We start from the raw sequence: 23522 nt of genomic DNA, 5'->3' as shown, positions 1-23522 counted from the left end.
GCAAGCGCGAACTTTGTTTTGGTTTAGGGTTTTTTTTGGCGTCGCACCGACGTTTATAGTTTAAAGAACAGTTAGTTATTACGTTCAAACGTTTGTTTCTGGAGGGAATAATACGTGATAAATTACGTGAAACGTTAGTTATTTTCGCTACTTTGAGCCTCGTGTTGAGAGAAGAAACTGTTAGTACCTAATAAGTGATTTTATGAGGTAATATTTGAAAAAAAAAAAGATCATGGTTAATCAATTGAGCTGCTCTGCTGTTTAGACTTTAAAAAGCCAAATGCTACAGTGCTGACATTTCTGAAATAATGATAATTATTAAAAACATAGGCCTAATTGTAATTGTAATTAGAAAAAAAAAAACCCATAGCAAATTTATTCATCCGCAACTTTGAAAAAAGCAAACGTATTACAATTGAAGTTAATCAGCCTACATTACAATGTCACATTGCTATATACCTTCTATAATTAGGTAATAATTACAATAATCGCTTTGGAAAATACTTTTTTTTTAATCAAAATTAAATTAGATAATGGATTAATATCAATTTTGCAGAAAAAGTTGGATTAGTGCATCAAAAAATACCCTGCTTTAAGCTATTGTCATTATAATCTCTATACATCATTACAATACTTACTGTCCATTTTTTATGTCCTACAGATACCAAAGTGAAAAGCAACAAATGCTGGCATTATTTGAAATAAAGGATGACACAACTACAGTTTGGCTTTTACGGCAAAGCTTCAAGTGAAGTATAGGTGCTGCCGCAGAAATGCTAAAATCTTCTCCCATGCGTCCTCTTGAGCGTATGCGTGTGGTTTCGTCTGTCCACCCCACAGCATGACAACTGTAGGAACAACAACACATAGAGAGTATTCAGACAGGTACATACACATATACAGCATTGAGGAGGTCTAAACATATTGATCTTGTACAAGACTGAAAAAAAAAATGCTTACTCTTCTCCTTCATATCCTGCAGGATGTAGTTGGATGCTCTGACGTGAGGAGAGTACGGAGGTTCGATCAGATGACCTGCGCCAGGATACGTCAGGGCCGTCAACAGGTGTCGATTTCCTGCTTTCTCCATCATCATCTCCATCTGAGGGTACAAGACTCGTATCAAAGATCCAATTCAGAGCAGAGGATTTCAGTTATAGCAGGTGAAAGCACCACACCAAGACTGACTGCTGCAAATAATTTAAAGGGACAGTTCACCCAAAATGGCAATTAAGTTGCAACTTGTATGTATTTTTTGGAATACTGCACATTTCAATGCATTTCTTGCATCTTTTAATGGTTAAAATGTTTTGTAAACATATTAAGTTTTTTTTTAACTAATAATAATTTCATTTTTGAATAATTTTTGTAAACAGTAAAGCCCAAGTCACACCAAAGATAATAACTATAAGCACACTTAAGACAATATTCACACCACACCATTGAAAGATGTTGTCTGTATATTCTGAGCACACACAGGTTTTTTGTCACTTTAAATTCTCAAGCTTACTGTAGAATGGATTCTGATTGGCTGTCAATATTTGTATCGTTCATCAGCTGAATTTTTTTTTTTCTGAAAGTGAATTTCTCTGTGCCTTTATCTTTATAGTTGTGGTGTGGCCTCTGCCATTCTTCTTGGTGTAAATGGGCCTTACAACTGATAGAATTAAAAAAAATAATAATTTAATTAGCTCATGTGCATGTGCATATTCAAATTCACAAGAATTGTATTTTTTTTGTAACTATTTCATTAATAAATCGGCTAATGTTTTGTTTATTGTCTTACAAGGGCTGTCATTTTCAGGTTGTCTTCTAAAATCATAGAAAATGTTTAGTAATATGTTACATTTGCCCAAACTGAAATATGGGACTCACATCTTCAGCAGATTCAACAGAAGCCCAGTTCTGATCATCATCAGCATTCACCAACAAAAGAGGACACTTTATTCTCCCAACCTTTGTGTATGTGAATAAAAAAAAAATCTTTAAAAACGACAACAATAGATGAAGAAAAAGACTATGTATGATTGTACTCACATCCACTTTGAGAGCTGGGTCTGAGGGAATGGGCAAGATGATGTCTCTGTATATTACCTGGTTCTCTTCATTCACACGTACCCTATTTCTATACCTGCAAAAACATTTCTAGTTACTGTTTATCATTAGGATCAGTCTTTTACTGTAAAAGTTTCATATGGATAATTTTCTATCTTGGTAGATGAAATGACTTAAATCTAATAGTCTAGCAATTAAATGCATGGGTAAATATTCTTCTATTCTGTTTTATAATACATGTTTTTGGTCCTACTGCACTCTCATTAAACAAGAATTGCTATAGCTTTAATTAGACAAGGCTCAAACCCTAAATATGTTTAAAGTTCACTCACTTTCTAATTTCCTCAAAGACTTCAAAGATGGATTTATCTACAGGACACATGTGACTTCCGCTGATACACACACAGCACCGGAGCTACAAACGAGGAATGTGACATTTAAAAACCATAAAGCTGTGTTTAAATGTACATAACTGTGCGTGTGTGTGTTTAGGTCAAGCAAACCTCGATGACTTTGGAGTAGGCTGCCATACTGAGTGTGATGGCACTTCCAAAAGACAGTCCAAGCATTGCCACACGGTCCCTCTGTACCTTCGGATGATTCTGCAGGATCTGGTATGCTTTCTAAAGGAACAATGCATATGCACAAACACAAATCTGAGTATTGTATGAGTATGGGAAGAGGGAAAGCGGAAGTGCAAGAGAAGGCATGGGTAACAAATCCAATGACAGTTTGTTAACAGTTGCAGATCATCAAGGATGTTGTGTCAGAGTTGAGACGGTCAAAAGATTTGTGTTACAATACCTCAAAGTATGACACATCGACATCAGCTGTTCTCAGCTCTTCTGGAGCGAGGTATTCAAGTGCCATGGAGGCAAAGCCGTGAGATGCAAGCAAGCCAGAACGATACTCAACCAAACCACCACCTCCTCCCCATAGGTCCAGCACTCCTGGGTACGGCCCTGGACCTTTAAAAAAACACAGACACTTCAAGATATTTACAAGCAATTTACAGGATGCAAAAGCCTGCTACGTGACAGTTTACAATCAAAGCATCAAATATATATATTTTGAAGTATCATCAATGCATGGTTTTGTTTACCTGGAGGAAGAAGTAGAGTTCCTCGTACTCCGTTCTCCCTGATGTTTTCCCTCTGAACACCTGGTGCAACATACCAGCGCTCAATGACACTGCTTGTCAGTGGTGTTTGCTGCCTGAATCCTTGAGATAGATGTCCACCATATACTGAGATGTGAACTACCATCGGTGTGAGCATATTCATCTTACGCAGCCTTCAATAAAAGAGACAGTGGAGGTTAGTGGAGATTACTGGAGGAAAATGCTTGAAACTGATGACTTTTTCAAGACTTATCTCACGCTTATCATCAGATTTTGCCAGCCTAAGTTACCTGAGTCCAGGTCGACTTCCTGGTATGGGCCTCATGCTCCACAGCAAACCCATCTCTTCTGTGCCTTCATAGGTCCCTCCCAAACTTTCATCTTTGGCCACTAAATTTTTTGAAACCAAAAAAATCATTTTATATGTTGGTCAAAGAAGAGTATTCATCATCATTCAAGGAAGTTTGATAAACTGGATTATTATCTGGCCTGGCTGTAATAAGTTTATGGGTCATGCACCTGTCACTGTCCCCTGTTCATCACTGATGTAGTGTCCAAATGCCTCCCAGAAGTCCTTGTCCTCTGACTGATGTAAAGAGTGTAGCGTCACCTTTTGATTTGGCAGTAAATTCATTATGACAATCTGAAATTTCTCGTCCACCAGTGCTCGATTGGGCCGAACAGACAGCATGGGACACGCCGCCCTCTCAGTGCCCATAGTCCTGTACAAAAAAAATGAGAGAATGAAAACTAACCAATGTCTTGTATTCTATTTCAGCATGATTATGTATTACAGGAATTTGTGATTGCTCTTCAAACTACTGTTTTAAAATGACTTTCGATGACTTGGAATACAATGAGTCACGTTGACCAGATTTATGCTGCTTCTGTGGTACTCCTCGTCCTTTTTGAGGTAAGTCGTAACATTCAGTCAACACTGACATTTATTGGCAAACAATTTGGCAAGGAAGACTTGGGGAACAAAGATGAGTAAATGATTGCAAGGCCTGCTGAACATGATGTGATAAGTGTTTCTGAATTAACTACACCATGACTGTGGTAAGTTATTTATTATATTTCCTGCCGCAACATGCTGCCATTTAGCCTGGTATTAGCCATCACTGTCTCATCTTTGTTTCATTGTATCCTTTCTTTTTTTTACAAACTAAAAATGTATTTATATTTTTACTGTAGTAAAACGGTTAACTTTTTGATAAGAGACATGTGAAAAATGCCTGTACATTACCTGACAGGTGCCAACATGATACAGTCCAGGTGTTTAGACCAGGTGTTTCTTCTGGGAAGAGTTTTAGATATTAAACTGATCCAAATATCGCCGGGACAGAAATGTCTGGAAAAACAACAACGAAAAAAGATGCAGTACTATCATATTACCACAGGAGAAATCTGAACGAAACCAACAAAAACTTAGCATTCTCACATGAACTAAAGTTGTGCTCTGCCGTGTTTGAGACCCAGCCGAAAGGAAAATAGTCAGAAGAGGGATGATCTAGTCAGATTGTCATAGAAATACTTGCAATAATGAATAACGTCTTGGTTTCATGTGTAACCCTCGTACCCTGAAGGAGGGAACTAAGACGTCACATCAATGTCTGACTAATTGGGATCTTGCTTATCCTGTAAAAAATGCATTTCAAGTTTATTTTGAATTTGATGTTTTTGTCTTTAAAATCATTTTGTTTCTTCGTTTTTCTAGGAGTTATGTTTATTAGGGTTGTATGTTTAATTAATATTTATAGCACATTTCAGTTTGATCAGTCTCACCATGATAATGTTTGGTGTTTGTGTGAATGGCACCGTGCACCAACTATATGTTACTATTTAAAAGCTGCTTGTGATGGGCTTTGGTTCATCATGTGACTTTCTCATCACCACCTGCTTTTGGTGATTATCAGTGTATTTCAAAGTTACAAAACAGATTTCAGTACTTTATTAGATTGATATATTGACGTTATAGTGAAATTACAGTATTTAACTGTAAATTTAAGTTTAAACCTTAAACGTTTTTGCAGTGTAGGGAGACCAGTCCACTTTGAGTCTAAACAAAAAAAAAAAGCCAATGCATATTGGTAACCCGGTCACTCAGTAGTGGTACAGCATCTGACCATATGGACAACCGTATAGGCGCATATGGAAGATTACAGGTGATTGTAGACCTCATAAAAGATAGCAGAAAGTCTGCTGGGAAAACATGGGCTCTGAGGCTATACTGTGGACATTACACACAGGATCTGTTTAGGTCACTACATGTGGACCCCTGCTCTCTACCAGTTCTTACGGATTTACTGAGTGAGAACATGGTGCCAGATGCTCCACCACATCTGACTGCCAAGGGGAAGGAAAAGCTCCACGGGGTCTACTGCATGGACTCGCCGGAGCAGTTAGAGCAATCCAAAACCGAGGCCTCTCAATGTTTCTAGTCATTTGAGGTGAGAACATAGGAGGTTACTCACAAAGGTTATTGAATCTGGTGAATGTTTTGGAATATATTTGCTAGCGAGGAACCGTGAGCCAACTTGTAGTACACTTCTAGTACATTTACATTTAGATTTAATCATTTTGCAGACAATTTTTTTCCAAAGCAACTTACAATTGGTTAATACATAAAGTTATTCATCTTAAACAGAAATAGACTGAGGAAGTGCTCGTAACACCAGCCTCAGGTACTGGTCAAATAGTACAAGCTGGAATGGAAAAGGAATAAAGATAAATTTAGGATGAAGTCAGGTAGTATTAAAAGAGTTTTCAGCTGTCGAAGATTGACAGGGATCCAGCATTCCAGAAAGGCTGGGAAGACCATCCCACCAGAGAAGGAACAATGATTGAGAACATTCTAGAGAGTGACTTTGAGCCTATCTGTGATAGTACCATGATGCTTTGCTGACTTGCAGATCTCAGACTTCTGTAGGGGATGTAGATTTGTAATAGTGAGTGGACGTAGGCGGATGCTGAGCCTGTGGCTGTTCTATATGCAAGCATTAGTGTCTTAAATTTAATGTGAGCTGCATCCGGGAGCCAGTGCAAAGAGATAAAGAGAGGTGTAATATTGGCTCCTTTGTGCTCGTTGAAGACCAGTCGTTTGTAGAGGTTTGATTTTTGCTTTCAGGAAGTCCAGTCAGAAGAGCATTGCAGTAGTCCAGCCAAGAAAAGACAAGGGCCTGGACAAGAAGTTGTGCACCATGCACTGTTAGGAAGGTCTGGACTTTCTGATGTTGTGTAATGCAAACCTGCAAGATCGAGCAGTCTTTGCAATGTGCTCTTTTCAAGGTCAGCTGGTCTTTAAAGATTACACTAAGATTTCTGACTGAAGTTGATGGGGTAATTGTAGATGAACCTAGCTGGATGGTGAAGTTGTGCTATAGAGTTGGTGTGACAGGGAAGACAACATGCTGCATGAGCTGCAGGATGAGCTTCAGGTGGTGATCTTTCATCCATGCCAAGATGTCTGCTAGGCAACCTGAAACTGTGCCGCTACCATTGTATCATCTGGTTGAAACGAGAGGTAGAGCTGTGTGTAATCAGCTTAGCAGTGATTGGAGAATCCATGTGCCTATATGATGGGACCCAGCAATGTAGTGTATGTGGAGAAGAGAAGGGGTGCAAGAACCAGTCCCTGAGAAACCCCAGTGACCAATTGATGTGTTTTTGATACCTCTTCTTCCCAAGCCACCCTAAAAGACTTGCCAATTAGATGGGATTCAAACCAGCGAAGTGGAATCCCAGTGATCAGATGATTGACTCTCAAAAGCAGCAGATAGATCCATCAGAACAAGAAATGATGATTTGTAATCCGCTTAAACAGTCCGCAAGGCTTCAATGACTGAAAGTAGAGCGGTCTCTGTTGAGTGGCCATTCCTGAAACCTGACTGGTTAGCGTTCAATTTGTTGTTCTGTGAAAAAAACAATTGAAAAGAACTCGTTCAAATGTTTTCACTATAAATGGAAGGAGAGAGACAGGTCTGTAGTTTTCTATTAGAGAAGTGTTTAATGTAGGTTTTTTTTGACCGTGATGTTACCCATGCCTGCTTGAATGCAGTGCGGAAAATGCCTGTGAGGAGATATTTGTAGATTGATCTGTGCAAGTTCTGAGTGTGGGAGAGATTGCTTGGAGAAGGTGTGATGGGATTGGGTCCAGAGGGCATTTTGTAGGATGGCTTGAAAAAAAGGAACTGAAATAGGGCTTGGTGGCACACAGACAGCAAAATGTAGTTTTATTGGTTGATGTGCACAGTCACAATATTTGTCCATGTGAACCACGTGTGCTTTGTAAGTGCCCTCTGAGATGTTTCAAGGCAAGGCATATCACTAACAACTCTAGGCTGTTGATGTTCCATTGCAGTTACGGGTCCTTCCAAACCCCAGACACCAGTGCAAACCGCAGCATGTCTGGAGACCTGTTCTAGGGGCACTATAGCCTGGAGGTCTGACCACAGAATGAGGGATTGATGGTAGGCTGGTGTGCTTGAACGCAGTCAGTGCCGTGTTACCATGCCCACCTCGGGAATTGGCCATTGAGCTAGTGTCAAAACGATCTCATATAAAACAGCCTCAGCATTGTAACTGATGTTACAGCAGTCACATGCCCCAGGAGCCTCTGAAAACTGTTTCATTGAGACTGCTGTCCTGCTCTTGAATATACAGACAGTTCAACAAAGACTAAGCATGTTCCTGCGTGAGGCAGCCCCTCATACTTCCATGTGGCGACCTTCGCCAATAGGACTGAGGTCTCCACAAGGAAGACAGGAGCATCAGTCACCTTTACTGATGTTAAATTCCGATCTTAGAGCTCTTCCTTTAGACAGCAAGCCAAATTTGCATACTGTTCATTCAATCAGATTACGCTTTTTAATTTAAATCTGCTTTTAATTTACTCAATCCCAGGTCATTAATATTGCGGCAAGTTTATTTATTCAGTAGAAAAGATTTTTAGGTGAAACCATTGTCTTTGGTGATTCATATGATATTTTTGCCTATATTTGGCCAGGTGTTCATGTGGGCATACTGCCCACTAGTGGTTGGGGAACCACAGTCTTTTTAAAATAGCATATTTATTCATCCACAACTTTAAAAATGACATGACATTGAACATAGCAAACATACATATTACATTTTGAAGGTAATTGACCTACATTACATTCCTATTTTAAAATCTGATGGCTTTTGCACCAGTTCTTCCGTTCAAAATAATTAGGTGACATTTACAAAAATCACTTTGGAAAATAGATTATCAAAATAAATTTTAAACAAAATTAAAATCAGGCAATGCATTAATTTCAACTTTGCAGTAGTGGGTAAAAAAAATGAAGTAGTGTATCAAAAAAGTACTGCCCAATATACCCTGTGCTTTAAGTTATTGTCATTATAATCTCTATACATCATTACAATACTTACTGTCCATTTTTATGTCCTACAGATACCAAGGTGAAAAGTAACAAATGCTGGCGATCATTATCGACATTATTTGAAATAAAGGATGACACAACTACAGTTTGGCTTTTACGGCAGAGTTTGAAGTGAAGTATAGGTGCTGCCGCAGAAATGCTAAAATCTTCTCCCATGCGTCCTCTTGAGCGTATGCGTGTGGTTTCGTCTGTCCACCCCACAGCATGACAACTGTAGGAACAACAACACATAGAGAGTATTCAGACAGGTACATACACATATACAGCATTGAGGAGGTCTAAACATATTGATCTTGTACAAGACTGAAAAAAAAAATGCTTACTCTTCTCCTTCATATCCTGCAGGATGAAGTTAGATGCTCTGACGTGAGGAGAGTACGGAGGTTCGATCAGATGACCTGCGCCAGGATACGTCAGGGCCGTCAACAGGTGTCGATTTCCTGCTTTCTCCATCATCATCTCCATCTGAGGGTACAAGACTCGTATCAAAGATCCAATTCAGAGCAGAGGATTTCTGTTATAGCAGAGTAAATAACTGAGTGACTGACTTGGTTCCCAGCCAATATTTTTTACATCATACTTTTAAATCTGTTACAAAAACCCATCCATAACCCCTTGAAGGCGTATGGGTTATTTTTTAGGGCAGGTCACCTAAAAATTACAATGACTTACAGATAATTTTTTGAAATACTGCACATTTTAATGCATTGTTCTGTCTTTTTGAAGGTTAAATTTATTGTAAATGTATTAAAAGTCCTAAAAAGTTTTTGTTTATATTGATACTGGCACTTAGTGACCAAGGTTAATACCGCATGTTAAAAGAGCAGTTCAAAAATGTACATTTTGTCCTTGTATACACATCCTCAGTATCCTCAGATATTTTAGGTATAGTCTCAGTCTTTTTGCGTTTGTCCATTTACTGGAAGAAAATACATTCTCATTTTTGGTAACCATTCCTTTAATATTGTCTTACATGGGCTGTCCTTTTCAGGTTTATCTTATGAAATCACGCATGTTTGTGACTCACATCTTCAGCAGATTCAACAGAAGCCCAGCTCTGATCATCATCAGCATTCACCAACAAAAGAGGACACTTTATTCTCCCAACCTTTGTGGCATGTGAAAAAAAAACAGACCTAATCTTTAAAAACAACAACAGATGGAGAAAATGTATGGACAATATAATCTGTAAATGTTACTCACATCCACTTTGAGAGCTGGGTCTGAGGGAATGGGCAAGAAGAGGTCTCTGTATGCTACCTGATTCTCTTCATTCACATGTACCCTATTTATATACCTGCAAAAATATACGGTAAACCATTAGAATCGGTCTGTAAATGTCTCATATGTATAATTAATGGACTGTTATTTTATTTCTAGGTACATAAAATTACTCAGATCTTTTATATAATACATTCTGTCTTAGTGCACTTTCAAGAAATTACTATAGCTTTAGATAAGGAGTCAGGTTGTAAACTAATAATGGTGACTCACTTTTTCATTTCCTCAAAGACTTCAAAGATGGATTTATCTACAGCAAACACATGACTTCCGCTGATACACACACAGCACCGGAGCTACAAAACAGGAATGTGACATTTAAAAACTATAAAGCTGTGTTTAAATGTACGTAACTGTGCATGTGTGTGTTTAGGTCAAGCAAACCTCGATGACTTTGGAGTAGGCTGCCATACTGAGTGTGATGGCACTTCCAAAAGACAGTCCAAGCATTGCCACACGGTCCCTCTGTACCTTCGGATGATTCTGCAGGATCTGATATGCTTTCTAAAGGAACAATGCATATGCACAAACACAAATATGAGTATTGTATGAGTATGGGAAGAGGGAAAGCGGAAGTGCAAGAGAAGGCATGGGTAACAAATCCAATGACAGTTTGTTAACAGTTGCAGATCATCGAGGATGTTGTGTCAGAGTTGAGACGGTCAAAAGATTTGTGTTACAATACCTCAAAGTATGACACATCGACATCAGCTGTTCTCAGCTCTTCTGGACCGAGGTATTCAAGTGCCATGGAGGCAAAGCCGTGAGATGCAAGCAAGCCAGAACGATACTCAACCAAACCACCACCTCCTCCCCATAGGTCCAGCACTCCTGGGTACGGCCCAGGACCTTTAAAAAAACACAGACACTTCAAGATATTTACAAGCAATTTACAGGATGCAAAAGCCTGCTACGTGACAGTTTACAATCAAAGCATCAAATATATATATTTTGAAGTATCATCAATGCATGGTTTTGTTTACCTGGAGGAAGAAGTAGAGTTCCTCGTACTCCGTTCTCCCTGATGTTTTCCCTCTGAACACCTGGTGCAACATACCAGCGCTCAATGACACTGCTTGTCAGTGGTGTTTGCTGCCTGAATCCTTGAGATAGATGTCCACCATATACTGAGATGTGAACTACCATCGGTGTGAGCATATTCATCTTACGCAGCCTTCAATAAAAGAGACAGTGGAGGTTAGTGGAGATTACTGGAGGAAAATGCTTGAAACTCAAGACTTATGATCAGATTTTGCCAGCCTAAGTTACCTGAGTCCAGGTCGACTTCCTGGTATGGGCCTCATGCTCCACAGCAAACCCATCTCTTCTGTGCCTTCATAGGTCCCTCCCAAACTTTCATCTTTGGCCACTAAATTTCGAAACCAAAAAAATCATTTTATATGTTGGTCAAAGAAGAGTATTCATCATCATTCAAGGAAGTTTGATAAACTGGATTATTATCTGGCCTGGCTGTAATAAGTTTATGGGTCATGCACCTGTCACTGTCCCCTGTTCATCACTGATGTAGTGTCCAAATGCCTCCCAGAAGTCCTTGTCCTCTGACTGATGTAAAGAGTGTAGCGTCACCTTTTGATTTGGCAGTAAATTCATTATGACAATCTGAAATTTCTCGTCCACCAGTGCTCGATTGGGCCGAACAGACAGCATGGGACACGCCGCCCTCTCAGTGCCTGTAGTCCTGTACAAAAAAAATGAGAGAATGAAAACTAACCAATGTCTTGTATTCTATTTCAGCATGATTATGTATTACAGGAATTTGTGATTGCTCTTCAAACTACTGTTTTAAAATGACTTTCGATGACTTGGAATACAATGAGTCACGTTGACCAGATTTATGCTGCTTCTGTGGTACTCCTCGTCCTTTTTGAGGTAAGTCGTAACATTCAGTCAACACTGACATTTATTGGCAAACAATTTGGCAAGGAAGACTTGGGGAACAAAGATGAGTAAATGATTGCAAGGCCTGCTGAACATGATGTGATAAGTGTTTCTGAATTAACTACACCATGACTGTGGTAAGTTATTTATTATATTTCCTGCCGCAACATGCTGCCATTTAGCCTGGTATTAGCCATCACTGTCTCATCTTTGTTTCATTGTATCCTTTCTTTTTTTTACAAACTAAAAATGTATTTATATTTTTACTGTATTAAAACTGTTAACTTTTGGATAAGAGACATGTGAAAAATGCCTGTACATTACCTGACAGGTGCCAACATGATACAGTCCAGGTGTTTAGACCAGGTGTTTCTTCTGGGAAGAGTTTTAGATATTAAACTGATCCAAATATCGCCGGGACAGAAATGTCTGGAAAAACAACAACGAAAAAATATGCAGTATTATCATATTACCACAGGAGAAATCAACGAAACCAACAACAACTTAGCATTCTCACATGAACTAAAGTTGTGCTCTGCCGTGTTTGAGACCCAGCCGAAAGGAAAATAGTCGGAAGAGAGATGATCTAGTCAGATTGTCATAGAAATACTTGCAATAATGAATAACCCTGAAGGAGGGAACTAAGACGTCACATCAATGTCTGACTAATTGGGATCTTATCCTGTAAAAAATGCATTTCAAGTTTATTTTGAATTTGATGTTTTTGTCTTTAAAATCATTTTGTTTCTTCGTTTTTCTAGGAGTTATGTTTATTAGGGTTGTATGTTACATGTAATGTTGTTTAATATTTATAGCACATTTCAGTTTGATCAGTCTCACCATGATAATGTTTGGTGTTTGTGTGAATGGCACCGTGCACCAACTATATGTTACTATTTAAAAGCTGCTTGTGATGGGCTTTGGTTCATCATGTTACTTTCTCATCACCACCTGCTTTTGGTGATTATCAGTGTATTTCAAAGTTACAAAACAGATTTCAGTACTTTATTAGATTGATATATTGACGTTATAATGAAATTACAGTATTTAACTGTAAATTTAAGTTTAAACCTTAAACGTTTTTGCAGTGTAGGGAGACCAGTCCACTTTGAGTCTAAACAAAAAAAAGCCAATGCATATTGGTAACCCGGTCACTCAGTAGTGGTACAGCATCTGACCATATGGACAACTGTATAGGCGCATATGGAAGATTACAGGTGATTGTAGACCTCATAAAAGATAGCAGAAAGTCTGCTGGGAAAACATGGGCTCTGAGGCTATACTGTGGACAGTACACACAGGATCTGCTTAGGTCACTACATGTGGACCCCTGCTCTCTACCAGTTCTTACGGATTTACTGAGTGAGAACATGGTGCCAGATGCTCCACCACATCTGACTGCCAAGGGGAAGGAAAAGCTCCACAGGGTCTACTGCATGGACTCGCCGGAGCAGTTAGAGCAATCCAAAACCGAGGCCTCTCAATGTTTCTAGTCATTTGAGGTGAGAACATAGGAGGTTACACACAAAGGTTATTGAATCTGGCGAATGTTTTGGAATATATTTGCTAGCGAGGAACCGTGAGCCAACTTCTAGTACATTTACATTTAGATTTAATCATTTTGCAGACAATTTTTTTCCAAAGCAACTTACAATTGGGTAATACATAAAGTTATTCATCTTAAACAGAAATAGACTGAGGAAGTGCTCGTAACACCAGCCTCAGGTACTGGTCAAATAGTACAAGCTGGAATGGAAAAGGAATAAAGATAAATTTAGGATGAAGTCAGGTAGTATTAAAAGAGTTTTCAGCTGTCGAAGATTTATAGGGATCCAGCATTCCAGAAAGGCTGGGAAGATCATCCCACCAGAGAAGGAACAGTGATTGAGAACATTCTAGAGAGTGACTTTGAGCCTATCTGTGATGGTACCATGATGCTTTGCTGACTTGCAGATCTCAGACTTCTGTAGGGGATGTAGATTTGTAATAGTGAGTGGACGTAGGCGGATGCTGAGCCTGTGGCTGTTCTATATGCAAGCATTAGTGTCTTAAATTTAATGTGAGCTGCAACCGGGAGCCAGTGCAAAGAGATAAAGAGAGGTGTAATATTGTTTCCTTTTGTGCTCGTTGAAGACCAGTCGTTTGTAGAGGTTTGATTTTTGCTTTCAGGAAGTCCAGTCAGAAGAGCATTGCAGTAGTCCAGCCAAGAAAAGACAAGGGCCTGGACAAGAAGTTGTGCACCATGCACTGTTAGGAAGGTCTGGACTTTCTGATGTTGTGTAATGCAAACCTGCAAGATCAAGCAGTCTTTGCAATGTGCTCTTTTCAAGGTCAGCTGGTCTTTAAAGATTACACTAAGATTTCTGACTGAAGTTGATGGGATAATTGTAGATGAACCTAGCTGGATGGTGAAGTTGTGCTATAGAGTTGGTGTGACAGGGAAGACAACATGCTGCATGAGCTGCAGGATGAGCTTCAGGTGGTGATCTTTCATCCATGCCAAGATGTCTGCTAGGCAACCTGAAACTGTGCAGCTACCATTGGATCATCTGGTTGAAACGAGAGGTAGAGCTGTGTGTCATCAGCTTAGCAGTGATTGGAGAATCCATGTGCCTATATGATGGGACCCAGCAATGTAGTGTATGTGGAGAAGAGAAGGGGTGCAAGAACCAGTCCCTGAGAAACCCCAGTGACCAATTGATGTGTTTTTGATACCTCTTCTTCCCAAGCCACCCTAAAAGACTTGCCAATTAGATGGGATTCAAACCAGCGAAGTGGAATCCCAGTGATCAGATGATTGACTCTCAAAAGCAGCAGATAGATCCATCAGAACAAGAAATGATGATTTGGAATCCGCTTAAACAGTCCGCAAGGCTTCAATGACTGAAAGTAGAGCGGTCTCTGTTGAGTGGCCATTCCTGAAACCTGACTGGTTAGCATTCAATTTGTTGTTCTGTGAAAAAAAACAATTGAAAAGAACTCGTTCAAATGTTTTCACTATAAATGGAAGGAGAGAGACAGGTCTGTAGTTTTCTATTAGAGAAGTGTTTAATGTAGGTTTTTTTTAACAGTGATGTTACCCATGCCTGCTTGAATGCAGTGCGGAAAATGCCTGTGAGGAGAGATTTGTTGATTGATCTGTGCAAGTTCTGAGTGTGGGAGAGATTGCTTGGAGAAGGTGTAATGGGATTGGGTCCAGAGGGCATGTTGTAGGATGGCTTGAAAAAAAGGAACTGGAATAGGGCTTGGTGGCACACAGACAGCAAAATGTAGTTTTATTGGTTGATGTGCACAGTCACAATATTTGTCCATGTGAACCATGTGTGCCTTGTAAGTGCCCTCTGAGATGTTTCAAGGCAAGGCATACCACTAACAACTCTAGGCTGTTGATGTTCCATTGCAGTTACGGGTCCTTCCAAACCCCAGACACCAGTGCAAACCGCAGCATGTCTGGAGACCTGTTCTAGGGGCACTATAGCCTGGAGATCTGACCACAGAATGAGGGATTGATGGTAGGCTGGTGTGCTTGAACGCAGTCAGTGCTGTGTTACCATGCCCACCTCGGGAATTGGCCATTGAGCTAGTGTCAAAACGATCTCATATAAAACAGCCTCAGCATTGTAACTGGTGCTACAGCAGTCACACGCCCCGGGAGCCTCTGAAAACTGTTTCATTGAGACTGCTGTCCCGCTCTTGAATATACAGACAGTTCAACAAAGACTAAGCATGTTCCTGCGTGAGGCAGCCCTTACGTACTTCCATGTGGCGACCTTCGCCAATAGGACTGAGGTCTCCACAAGGAAGACCAGAGCATCAGTCACCTTCACTGATGTTAAATTCCGATCTTAGAGCTCTTCCTTTAGACAGCAAGCCAAATTTGCACACTGTTCATTCAATCAGATTACGCTTTTTAATTTAAATCTGCTTTTAATTTACTCAATCCCAGGTCATTAAAATTGCGGCAAGTTTATTTATTCAGCAGAAAAGATTTTTAGGTGAAACCATTGTCTTTGGTGATTCATATGATATTTCTGCCTATATTTGGCCAGGTGTTCATGTGGGCATACTGCCCACTAGTGGTTGGGGAACCTTTTCATACTTAAAATAGCATATTTATTCATCCACAACTTTAAAAAGTGACATGACACTGAACATAGCAAACATACATATTACATTTTGAAGATAATTGGCCTACATTACATTACATTCCTATTTTAAAATCTGATGGCTTTTGCACCAGTTCTTCCGTTCAAAATAATTAGGTGACATTTACAATAATCACTTTGGAAAATAGATTATCAAAAAATAAATTTTAAACAAAATTAAAATCAGGCAATGCATTAATTTCAACTTTGCAGTAGTGGGTAAAAAAAAAAATGAAGTAGTGTATCAAAAAAGTACTGCCCAATATACCCTGTGCTTTAAGTTATTGTCATTATAATCTCTATACATCATTACAATACTTACTGTCCATTTTTATGTCCTACAGATAGCAAGGTGAAAAGTAACAAATGCTGGCGATCATTATCGACATTATTTGAAATAAAGGATGACACAACTACAGTTTGGCTTTTACGGCAGAGTTTGAAGTGAAGTATAGGTGCTGTTGCAGAAATGCTAAAATCTTCTCCCATGCGTCCTCTTGAGCGTATGCGTGTGGTTTCGTCTGTCCACCCCACAGCATGACAACTGTAGGAACAACAACACATAGAGAGTATTCAGACAGGTACATACACATACAGCATTGAGGAGGTCTAAACATATTGATCTTGTACAAGACTGAAAAAAAATGCTTACTCTTCTCCTTCATATCCTGCAGGATGAAGTTAGATGCTCTGACGTGAGGAGAGTACGGAGGTTCGATCAGATGACCTGCGCCAGGATACGTCAGGACCGTCAACAGGTGTCGATTTCCTGCTTTCTCCATCATCATCTCCATCTGAGGGTACAAGACTCGTATCAAAGATCCAATTCAGAGCAGAGGATTTCTGTTATAGCAGAGTAAATAACTGAGTGACTGACTTGGTTCCCAGCCAGTTTTTTTACATTATACTTTTAAATCTAGAAAAACATTTGTTACAAAAACCAATCCATAACCCCCTGAAGGTGTATGGGTTATTTTTTAGGGCAGGTCACCCAAAAATTACAATGACTTACAGATAATTTTTTGGAATACTGCACATTTTAATGCATCGTTCTGTCTTTTTGAAGGTTACATTTATTGTAAATGTATTAAAAGTCCTAAAAAGTTTTTGTTTATATCGATACTGGCACTTAGTGACCAAGGTTAATACCGCATGTTAAAAGAGCAGTTCAAAAATTTACATTTTGTCCTTGTATACACATCCTCAGTATCCACAGATATTTTAGGTATAGTCTCAGTCTTTTTGCGTTTGTCCATTTACTGGAAGAAAATACATTCTCATTTTTGGTAACCATTCCTTTAATATTGTCTTACGTGGGCTGTCCTTTTCAGGTTTATCTTATGAAATCACGCATGTTTGTGACTCACATCTTCAGCAGATTCAACAGAAGCCCAGTTCTGATCATCACCAGCATTCACCAACAAAAGAGGACACTTTATTCTCCCAACCTTTGTTGCATGTAAAAAAAAAACAGACCTAATCTTTAAAAACAACAACAAATGGAGAAAATGTATGGACAATATAATCTGTAAATGTTACTCACATCCACTTTGAGAGCTGGGTCTGAGGGAATGGGCAAGATGAGGTCTCTGTGTACTACCTGATTCTCTTCATTCACATGTACCCTATTTATATTCCTGCAAAAACATACGGTAAACCATTAGAATCGGTCTGTAAATGTCTCGTATGTATAATTAATGGACTGTTATTTTATTTCTAGGTACATAAAATTACTCAGATCTTTTATACAATACATTCTGTCTTAGCGCACTTCAAGAAATTACTATAGCTTTAGATAAGGAGTCAGGTTGTAAACTAATGATGGTGACTCACTTTTTCATTTCCTCAAAGACTTCAAAGATGGATTTATCTACAGGAAACACATGACTTCCGCTGATACACACACAGCACTGGGGCTACAAAACAGGAATGTGACATTTAAAAACTATAAAGCTGTGTTTAAATGTACATAACTGTGCATGTGTGTGTTTAGGTCAAGCAAACCTCGATGACTTTGGAGTAGGCTGCCATACTGAGTGTGATGGCACTTCCAAAAGACAGTCCAAGCATTGCCACACGGTCCCTCTGTACCTTCGGATGATTCTGCAGGATCTGGTATGCTTTCTAAAGGAACAATGCATATGCACAAACACAAATATGGTATGAGTATGGGAAGAGGGAAAGCGGAAGTGCAAGAGAAGGCATGGGTAACAAATCCAATGACAGTTTGTTAACAGTTGCAGATCATCGAGGATGTTGTGTCAGAGTTGAGATGGTCAAAAGATTTGTGTTACAATACCTCAAAGTATGACACATCGACATCAGCTGTTCTCAGCTCTTCTGGAGCGAGGTATTCAAGTGCCATGGAGGCAAAGCCGTGAGATGCAAGCAAGCCAGAACGATACTCAACTAAACCACCACCTCCTCCCCATAGGTCCAGCACTCCTGGGTACGGCCCAGGACCTTTAAAAAAACACAGACACTTCAAGATATTTACAAGCAATTTACAGGACGCACAAGTCTCTGAGATAATAACCTGCTATGTGACAGTTTACAACCAAAGCATCAAATATATATATATTACCTGGAGGAAGAAATAGAGTTCCTCGTACTCCGTTCTCCCTGATGTTTGCCCTCTGAACACCTGGTGCAACATACCAGCGCTCAATGACACTGCTTGTCAGTGGTGTTTGCTGCCTGAATCCTTGAGATAGATGTCCACCATATACTGAGATGTGAACTACCATCGGTGTGAGCATATTCATCTTACGCAGCCTTCAATAAAAGAGACAGTGGAGGTTAGTGGAGATTAGTGGAGATTAGTGGAGGAAAATGCTTGAAACTGATGACTTTTTCAAGACTTATCTCACGCTTATCATCAGATTTTGCCAGCCTAAGTTACCTGAGTCCGGGTCGACTTCCTGGTATGGGCCTCATGCTCCACAGCAAACCCATCTCTTCTGTGCCTTCATAGGTCCCTCCCAAACTTTCATCTTTGGCCACTAAATTTCAAAACCAAAAAAATAATTTCATATGTTGGTCAAACAAGGGTATTCATCATCATTCAAGGAAGTTTGATAAACTGGATTATTATCTGGCCTGGCTGTAATAAGTTTATCAACTCTACGGGTCATGCACCTGTCACTGTCCCCTGTTCATCACTGATGTAGTGTCCAAATGCCTCCCAGAAGTCCTTGTCCTCTGACTGATGTAAAGAGTGTAGCGTCACCTTTTGATTTGGCAGTAAATTCATTATGACAATCTGAAATTTCTCGTCCACCAGTGCTCGATTGGGCCGAACAGACAGCAAGGGACACGCCACCCTCTCAGTGCCCATAGTCCTGTACAAAAAAAATGAGAGATTGAAAACACTATTCTACTTCAGCATGGTTGCTTAATCAATTAGCATGTGGTATTTATTGGCAAGTTCACCAAAATATTAGCCAACTTGACCAAATTATTTTAATCAGATTTGATTCATTGAAAAGATCAGACACGCAAACGGTCATTCGGGCATCGCGCTCAGAAAAAAAGGGCGAAGAAGAGCTAAGATGGATGGATGCTGGAATTTCTGTCGATACTTTTATTTCGAGAATTTGTGATTGTTCTTTACAATAACAGCTGTTATGATATGGCTTCTCACGACTTGGGATATAAGGCAAGAGTCACGTCCACGTTTATGCTCCTCGTCCTTCGAAGTCGTACAACTTGTCAACACTGACATTCATTGTCAAAGAATTAGATACTAATATATAACAATACTATTTTATTTCCCGCCTCTTTGGGGTATTATGCAATACTTTACCTGGGATTAGCCAAAAAAAAAAAAAAGAAATTTACATTTGTAATTTTACTATAAAAAGTATCAAGTATAGGTTAACTCTTTGTTAATGTATGAAATGCCTGTACATTACCCGACAGGTGCCAGCATGATACAGTACGATAGGTTTAGACCGGGTGTTTCTTCTGGGAAGGGTTTCAGATGTTAGACTGATCCAAACAGCGCCGGGACAGCAATGTCTGGGGGGAAAAACGACGAAAATTGAAAACCAATTAGGTCTCAGTATTATATTTTACAGAAAATAGCAACATTTTACCCCAGGTGAAATCTGAATGAAACCAACAACAGCTTGGCTAAAGAGCTAACGCTGAAGTTGTGCTCGGTGGTATGCGATTCAGCCGGAAGGAAGAGAAGTCTTCAAAACTGCGAGCTCCAACAGTTACTTACTACAAATATTTAAAATCTTACCTTGGCAATTTTACCTATCTCTTGCCAGTGTGATCAGACTGTCGTAGACATGCGTGTAATGATGAATAACTGGAAAAAAAAGTGCAGCTCGTGGGCTAACGCTGATGACGAAATCTTACCTTTGACACGTTTGTTTGTGTGCTTGCGACAGCAAAGGTCGATTATAACTTTAGAGTATACGTCTTCCGTTTGAATGTACAGTGTAAAACCCATAATTTAGCGTGTTATTTTGTTGGGGAGAAACATCCTAAAAACTGCAAGACGCTTCACCGCCATGGCAGTAGCTTTAAGAAAACGAGGCGATATCATTGCAGTAATCGGTACGTTATCAAGTAAGAGCATAACGATCGATAACATACCATGATAATGTCATTTTAATCCATGTGTTTTTAAGTCCTGGTACAGTTTTCCTATATTTCCCTCTAGTGTTCACCCACTTCATAACGCAACTGCGGGGTTGCCAGATTCTGTGGAAATCCGCTTAAACGGACGAATTTGTCATGGCTTGGATTTTTCAAAGGAAAAATGTTAATTGCTCGAAGCTATAGCTCTGGTTCAGTGTAAGTTAAAGAGTAGCTTTTAAGAACAAGCTAAATTGTGGGATGAGGCATTATGAAAGTGTCATACCCTGATATGAATTTTGACGGACAATTCATATTTTAGAGCAGCGGTTCCCAATCTTTTTTCCCAAACCTTTATGGGGCCCTAAGCAGAACTTTATTTGGAGGCCTCCTCAGTGCCAGCAGTATGTTCGTTTATTGTTTTATTTGTTTATTCACACAAATAGAACACAGCATGATCAGTTTTGCTTACATCATAATATTGTTTGCCTGGTATGCTTTTACTCTTCTGTGATTTTATTTATTTTTTTATTATAACAGTTGCAAACAGGTGTTAATTTGACCTGAACATTCAAAGTCTTAACATTCAACAAGTCTTAACCAAATTAACCAGGAGACAATGCATTTACGGAACAAAAATATTAGGTAAAGTTGTAATTTTATTACAAGTTATGTTTTATAATAAATATTAAACAGCAGAGAGCATCTGTAAAACAACAACTCTTGACCTATATCTAGCTAACTATATTCTAGCTAATGATATTCGTATATATAGTACCCAAAAAGTAGGCTAAGGTACAGAATGAGAATCTGTTATCTGTTTATGAAACAAAAGCTTATGTTTTATTACACGATTATATACCCAGGAAAGTTACTTTTACACAGAAGACAAAAACTTTAAGAAAAATGTTATATTAAAATGTCTATTTGCTTATGTTTTAATGTTCATCTATGCCAAAACAAAAAGACGTACGCTATGCTAATTAACTAGGATCTGATTTGATCAGGGGTGCATTTTCTAAAAGCAACTATGGTCTCAAGTTCTGATGCTAGCTATTAATAGAATTCAATGGGAATAGCGAGAATTACCACATTTAGGAACCCCATGGTGAATTTGCCCCCTGGACGATGAAGCAACCATGAATGCTCAGGGAACCAGGATAGAGAGAGACACCAGGCTGGAGCTGGTAGAAACCAAGGCAGAGTTGGTGGAGCAGGCCACCAGGTAGCATGAGGCCTTGTCTGAGCAGAGACACCTGGCTGCGACAGAACAGGCAGAGAGTTTGTGAAAGGCCACCTAGCCATTGCATGGAAAACAAAGTCCCAGAATGGGTTCTGTGGCTGTGACATGACTGGCGGAGGTCTCAGAAAGAGCTGTGGTGGTCACCAGCACCTCTGGAGGAGCTGTGGTGGTCACCATTGCCACTGGAGGAGCTGTGGTGGTCACCAGCACCTCTGGAGGAGCTGTGGTGGTTGCCATTGACACTGGAGGAGCTGTAGCATTTGCTGTCACCACAAATGTGATATTGCTGTTATAGAATAGCTCAACAAACTAGCAACTTACTAGTATTTCATTTTCTCGATATTTGCTCCTTCAATGAAAACAGTTACAAAGCCACCGGGAAAGTTGTACATCTTCCAAGCAACACAAAAACATGTTTTGTTTCGTCCCTGAATGAATCATTCCAAAAATTCCAGATTTGAAACAATGGTTTACCCTGGTGTTTTGCGGAGACTTCGTTTATTCAGCTTCATTTGTTGGCCTTTACTGATTGATCAATCAAAGCTGGCACGTCTGCTCTTGGGTCTTTTTTCTGACTTCTTACTGGTATTACACTCTCACAGGGAGTAAGGAAACGAGCAGATGCAGGAGATTCTTCAAAATAAACAGTCTTTATTTATACGTATAAGACTGGATACAGGTTAGGAACACATTTATCAGACTTCTGGTTCCACTGATATGGCCCCAGCCATAGAGGCTGCTCCACCATGGCCCTCATAAAACGTGACTGCTTTCTGAGTAAATTTTCTTTCATCTTTGTAGGACTGTAATATAAAAAGTGTACAAAGTACATATTGTAGCAAAAGGAGTGAAAGTGAATAGCACAAAATACAAACATTAACAAATATCGGTAAAATACCTGTGTGTCATCTGTTTGAGGCAGGAACTCTTTTCTAGCCACCCTTTTCCAAATGAGAACCATGGCCTCAGCTGACTTTCATCCCAGCCGCTTTACACTTGGCTGCAAACAGCTCCAGTGCCCGCTGAGGTCCTGGCTTGATGGAGCCAACAGGACAACTTAATCCGCAAAAAGCAGAGACGTGGCCCCCAAACCGGACCCCTTCTGGCCCCCGGCTGTGTCTAGAAACCGATGACAAACGGCAGCCCTGCCGTAGTCCACCATGCACCGGGAACAAGTCTGATTTACTGCCGACAACGAGTTTCTCAAAGTATTTTTTCCACCTCCCATCAATGGCCCCCAGAAAAACACCCAATGCATTTCCATTTGCTCCATATGGAGCTGCATAACAGCAGACCAGTCAAAATTATGACCCCTGTCCACTGTCAGAAGTACCTAGTAAGAACGTGTGAGCATCAAAACTGGGCCATTGAGCAGTTGAAGACTACTAGGTCTGATTAATCAAGTTTTGTTTTAGATGAGGTGGACTGGTGGGTGCATGTGAATTGCTAACCTGGGGAGATGGCAGGAGGAGGCACTATGAGAAGAAGGTAGTGTTATGCTGTGGTCAATGTCCTGCATTAAAAAAATAGTTAAAATTCTGTCATTCCAAACCCGGAAGACCTTCATTCATCTTTGTTGTTATTCTCGCTCTTATTCTCCTGGTTACTTACCTACAGCATCTAATGAACCTGGAATCTCACCCATGGGCTTGCTTCCGCATTGAAAAAAAAGGTGGATACCCTTAATATAGGTAAGTTGAACTGTATTTAAGTATGGTAACAAAATGAGTTTGCTAAAATAGTAAATTAAATACAAATAACTCGAA

General features: G+C 39.7%; 4 protein-coding genes across 12 annotated transcripts in view; 1 reads left to right on the top strand and 3 right to left on the bottom strand.

Annotated features, from left to right (window-relative positions):
• The window catches only part of tmcc3 (transmembrane and coiled-coil domain family 3), a 45007-nt gene extending 35643 nt beyond the window's left edge, over positions 1–9364 (top strand). The window contains exons 6-8 of one of the 3 annotated variants that reach the window (XR_006250597.1): positions 662–885; positions 983–1163; positions 9125–9364. The gene's annotated coding sequence lies outside the window, so the exon portion shown is untranslated. Of the gene's footprint in view, positions 1–661; positions 886–982; positions 1772–9124 lie in introns of those variants that run through there. The other 2 variants (XR_006250598.1, XR_006250596.1) reach the window with 2 other exon arrangements.
• Positions 337–20552, bottom strand: LOC122342559 (bile acid-CoA:amino acid N-acyltransferase-like). Of its 6 annotated transcripts, none has more exons than XM_043236442.1 (12): positions 20532–20552; positions 19838–19943; positions 3695–3897; positions 3466–3565; positions 3158–3348; positions 2860–3023; positions 2559–2678; positions 2388–2470; positions 2038–2131; positions 1876–1956; positions 961–1102; positions 337–848 (listed from the first exon to the last, which is right to left on the bottom strand). In XM_043236442.1, exons 2-12 carry the CDS (start codon positions 19852–19854, stop codon positions 745–747), a joined length of 1299 nt encoding a protein of 432 aa, XP_043092377.1. In that variant the 5' UTR covers positions 19855–19943; positions 20532–20552; the 3' UTR covers positions 337–744. The 6 variants fall into 6 exon arrangements, with proteins under 6 accessions (XP_043092377.1, XP_043092375.1, XP_043092376.1 ...); XM_043236440.1 differs by lacking the exon at positions 20532–20552 and adding an exon at positions 20173–20195; XM_043236441.1 differs by lacking the exon at positions 20532–20552 and adding an exon at positions 20021–20043.
• Positions 8226–12404, bottom strand: LOC122342558 (bile acid-CoA:amino acid N-acyltransferase-like). Of its 2 annotated transcripts, XM_043236435.1 has the most exons (12): positions 12296–12404; positions 12103–12207; positions 11376–11578; positions 11149–11248; positions 10863–11053; positions 10565–10728; positions 10264–10383; positions 10093–10175; positions 9802–9895; positions 9626–9706; positions 8922–9063; positions 8226–8809 (listed from the first exon to the last, which is right to left on the bottom strand). In XM_043236435.1, the coding sequence occupies exons 2-12, from the start codon at positions 12117–12119 to the stop codon at positions 8679–8681; spliced, it is 1326 nt and encodes a 441-aa protein (XP_043092370.1). In that variant the 5' UTR covers positions 12120–12207; positions 12296–12404; the 3' UTR covers positions 8226–8678. The 2 variants fall into 2 exon arrangements, with proteins under 2 accessions (XP_043092370.1, XP_043092369.1); XM_043236434.1 differs by lacking the exons at positions 12103–12207; positions 12296–12404 and adding an exon at positions 11679–11950.
• Positions 15878–19943, bottom strand: LOC122342560 (peroxisomal succinyl-coenzyme A thioesterase-like). Its single transcript, XM_043236443.1, has 11 exons — positions 19838–19943; positions 19062–19264; positions 18826–18925; positions 18508–18698; positions 18223–18386; positions 17928–18047; positions 17757–17839; positions 17467–17560; positions 17291–17371; positions 16576–16717; positions 15878–16467 (listed from the first exon to the last, which is right to left on the bottom strand). The coding sequence occupies exons 1-11, from the start codon at positions 19852–19854 to the stop codon at positions 16337–16339; spliced, it is 1326 nt and encodes a 441-aa protein (XP_043092378.1). The 5' UTR covers positions 19855–19943; the 3' UTR covers positions 15878–16336.
• Positions 20553–23522: the final 2970 nt, after the last annotated feature.

Source organism: Puntigrus tetrazona, chromosome 4, assembly GCF_018831695.1.
Source record: "Puntigrus tetrazona isolate hp1 chromosome 4, ASM1883169v1, whole genome shotgun sequence".
NCBI classification, from domain to species: Eukaryota; Metazoa; Chordata; class Actinopteri; order Cypriniformes; family Cyprinidae; genus Puntigrus; species Puntigrus tetrazona.
The sequence above is the reverse complement of the archived record's forward strand: the minus strand, read 5'-3'. Positions and strand labels throughout refer to the sequence as shown.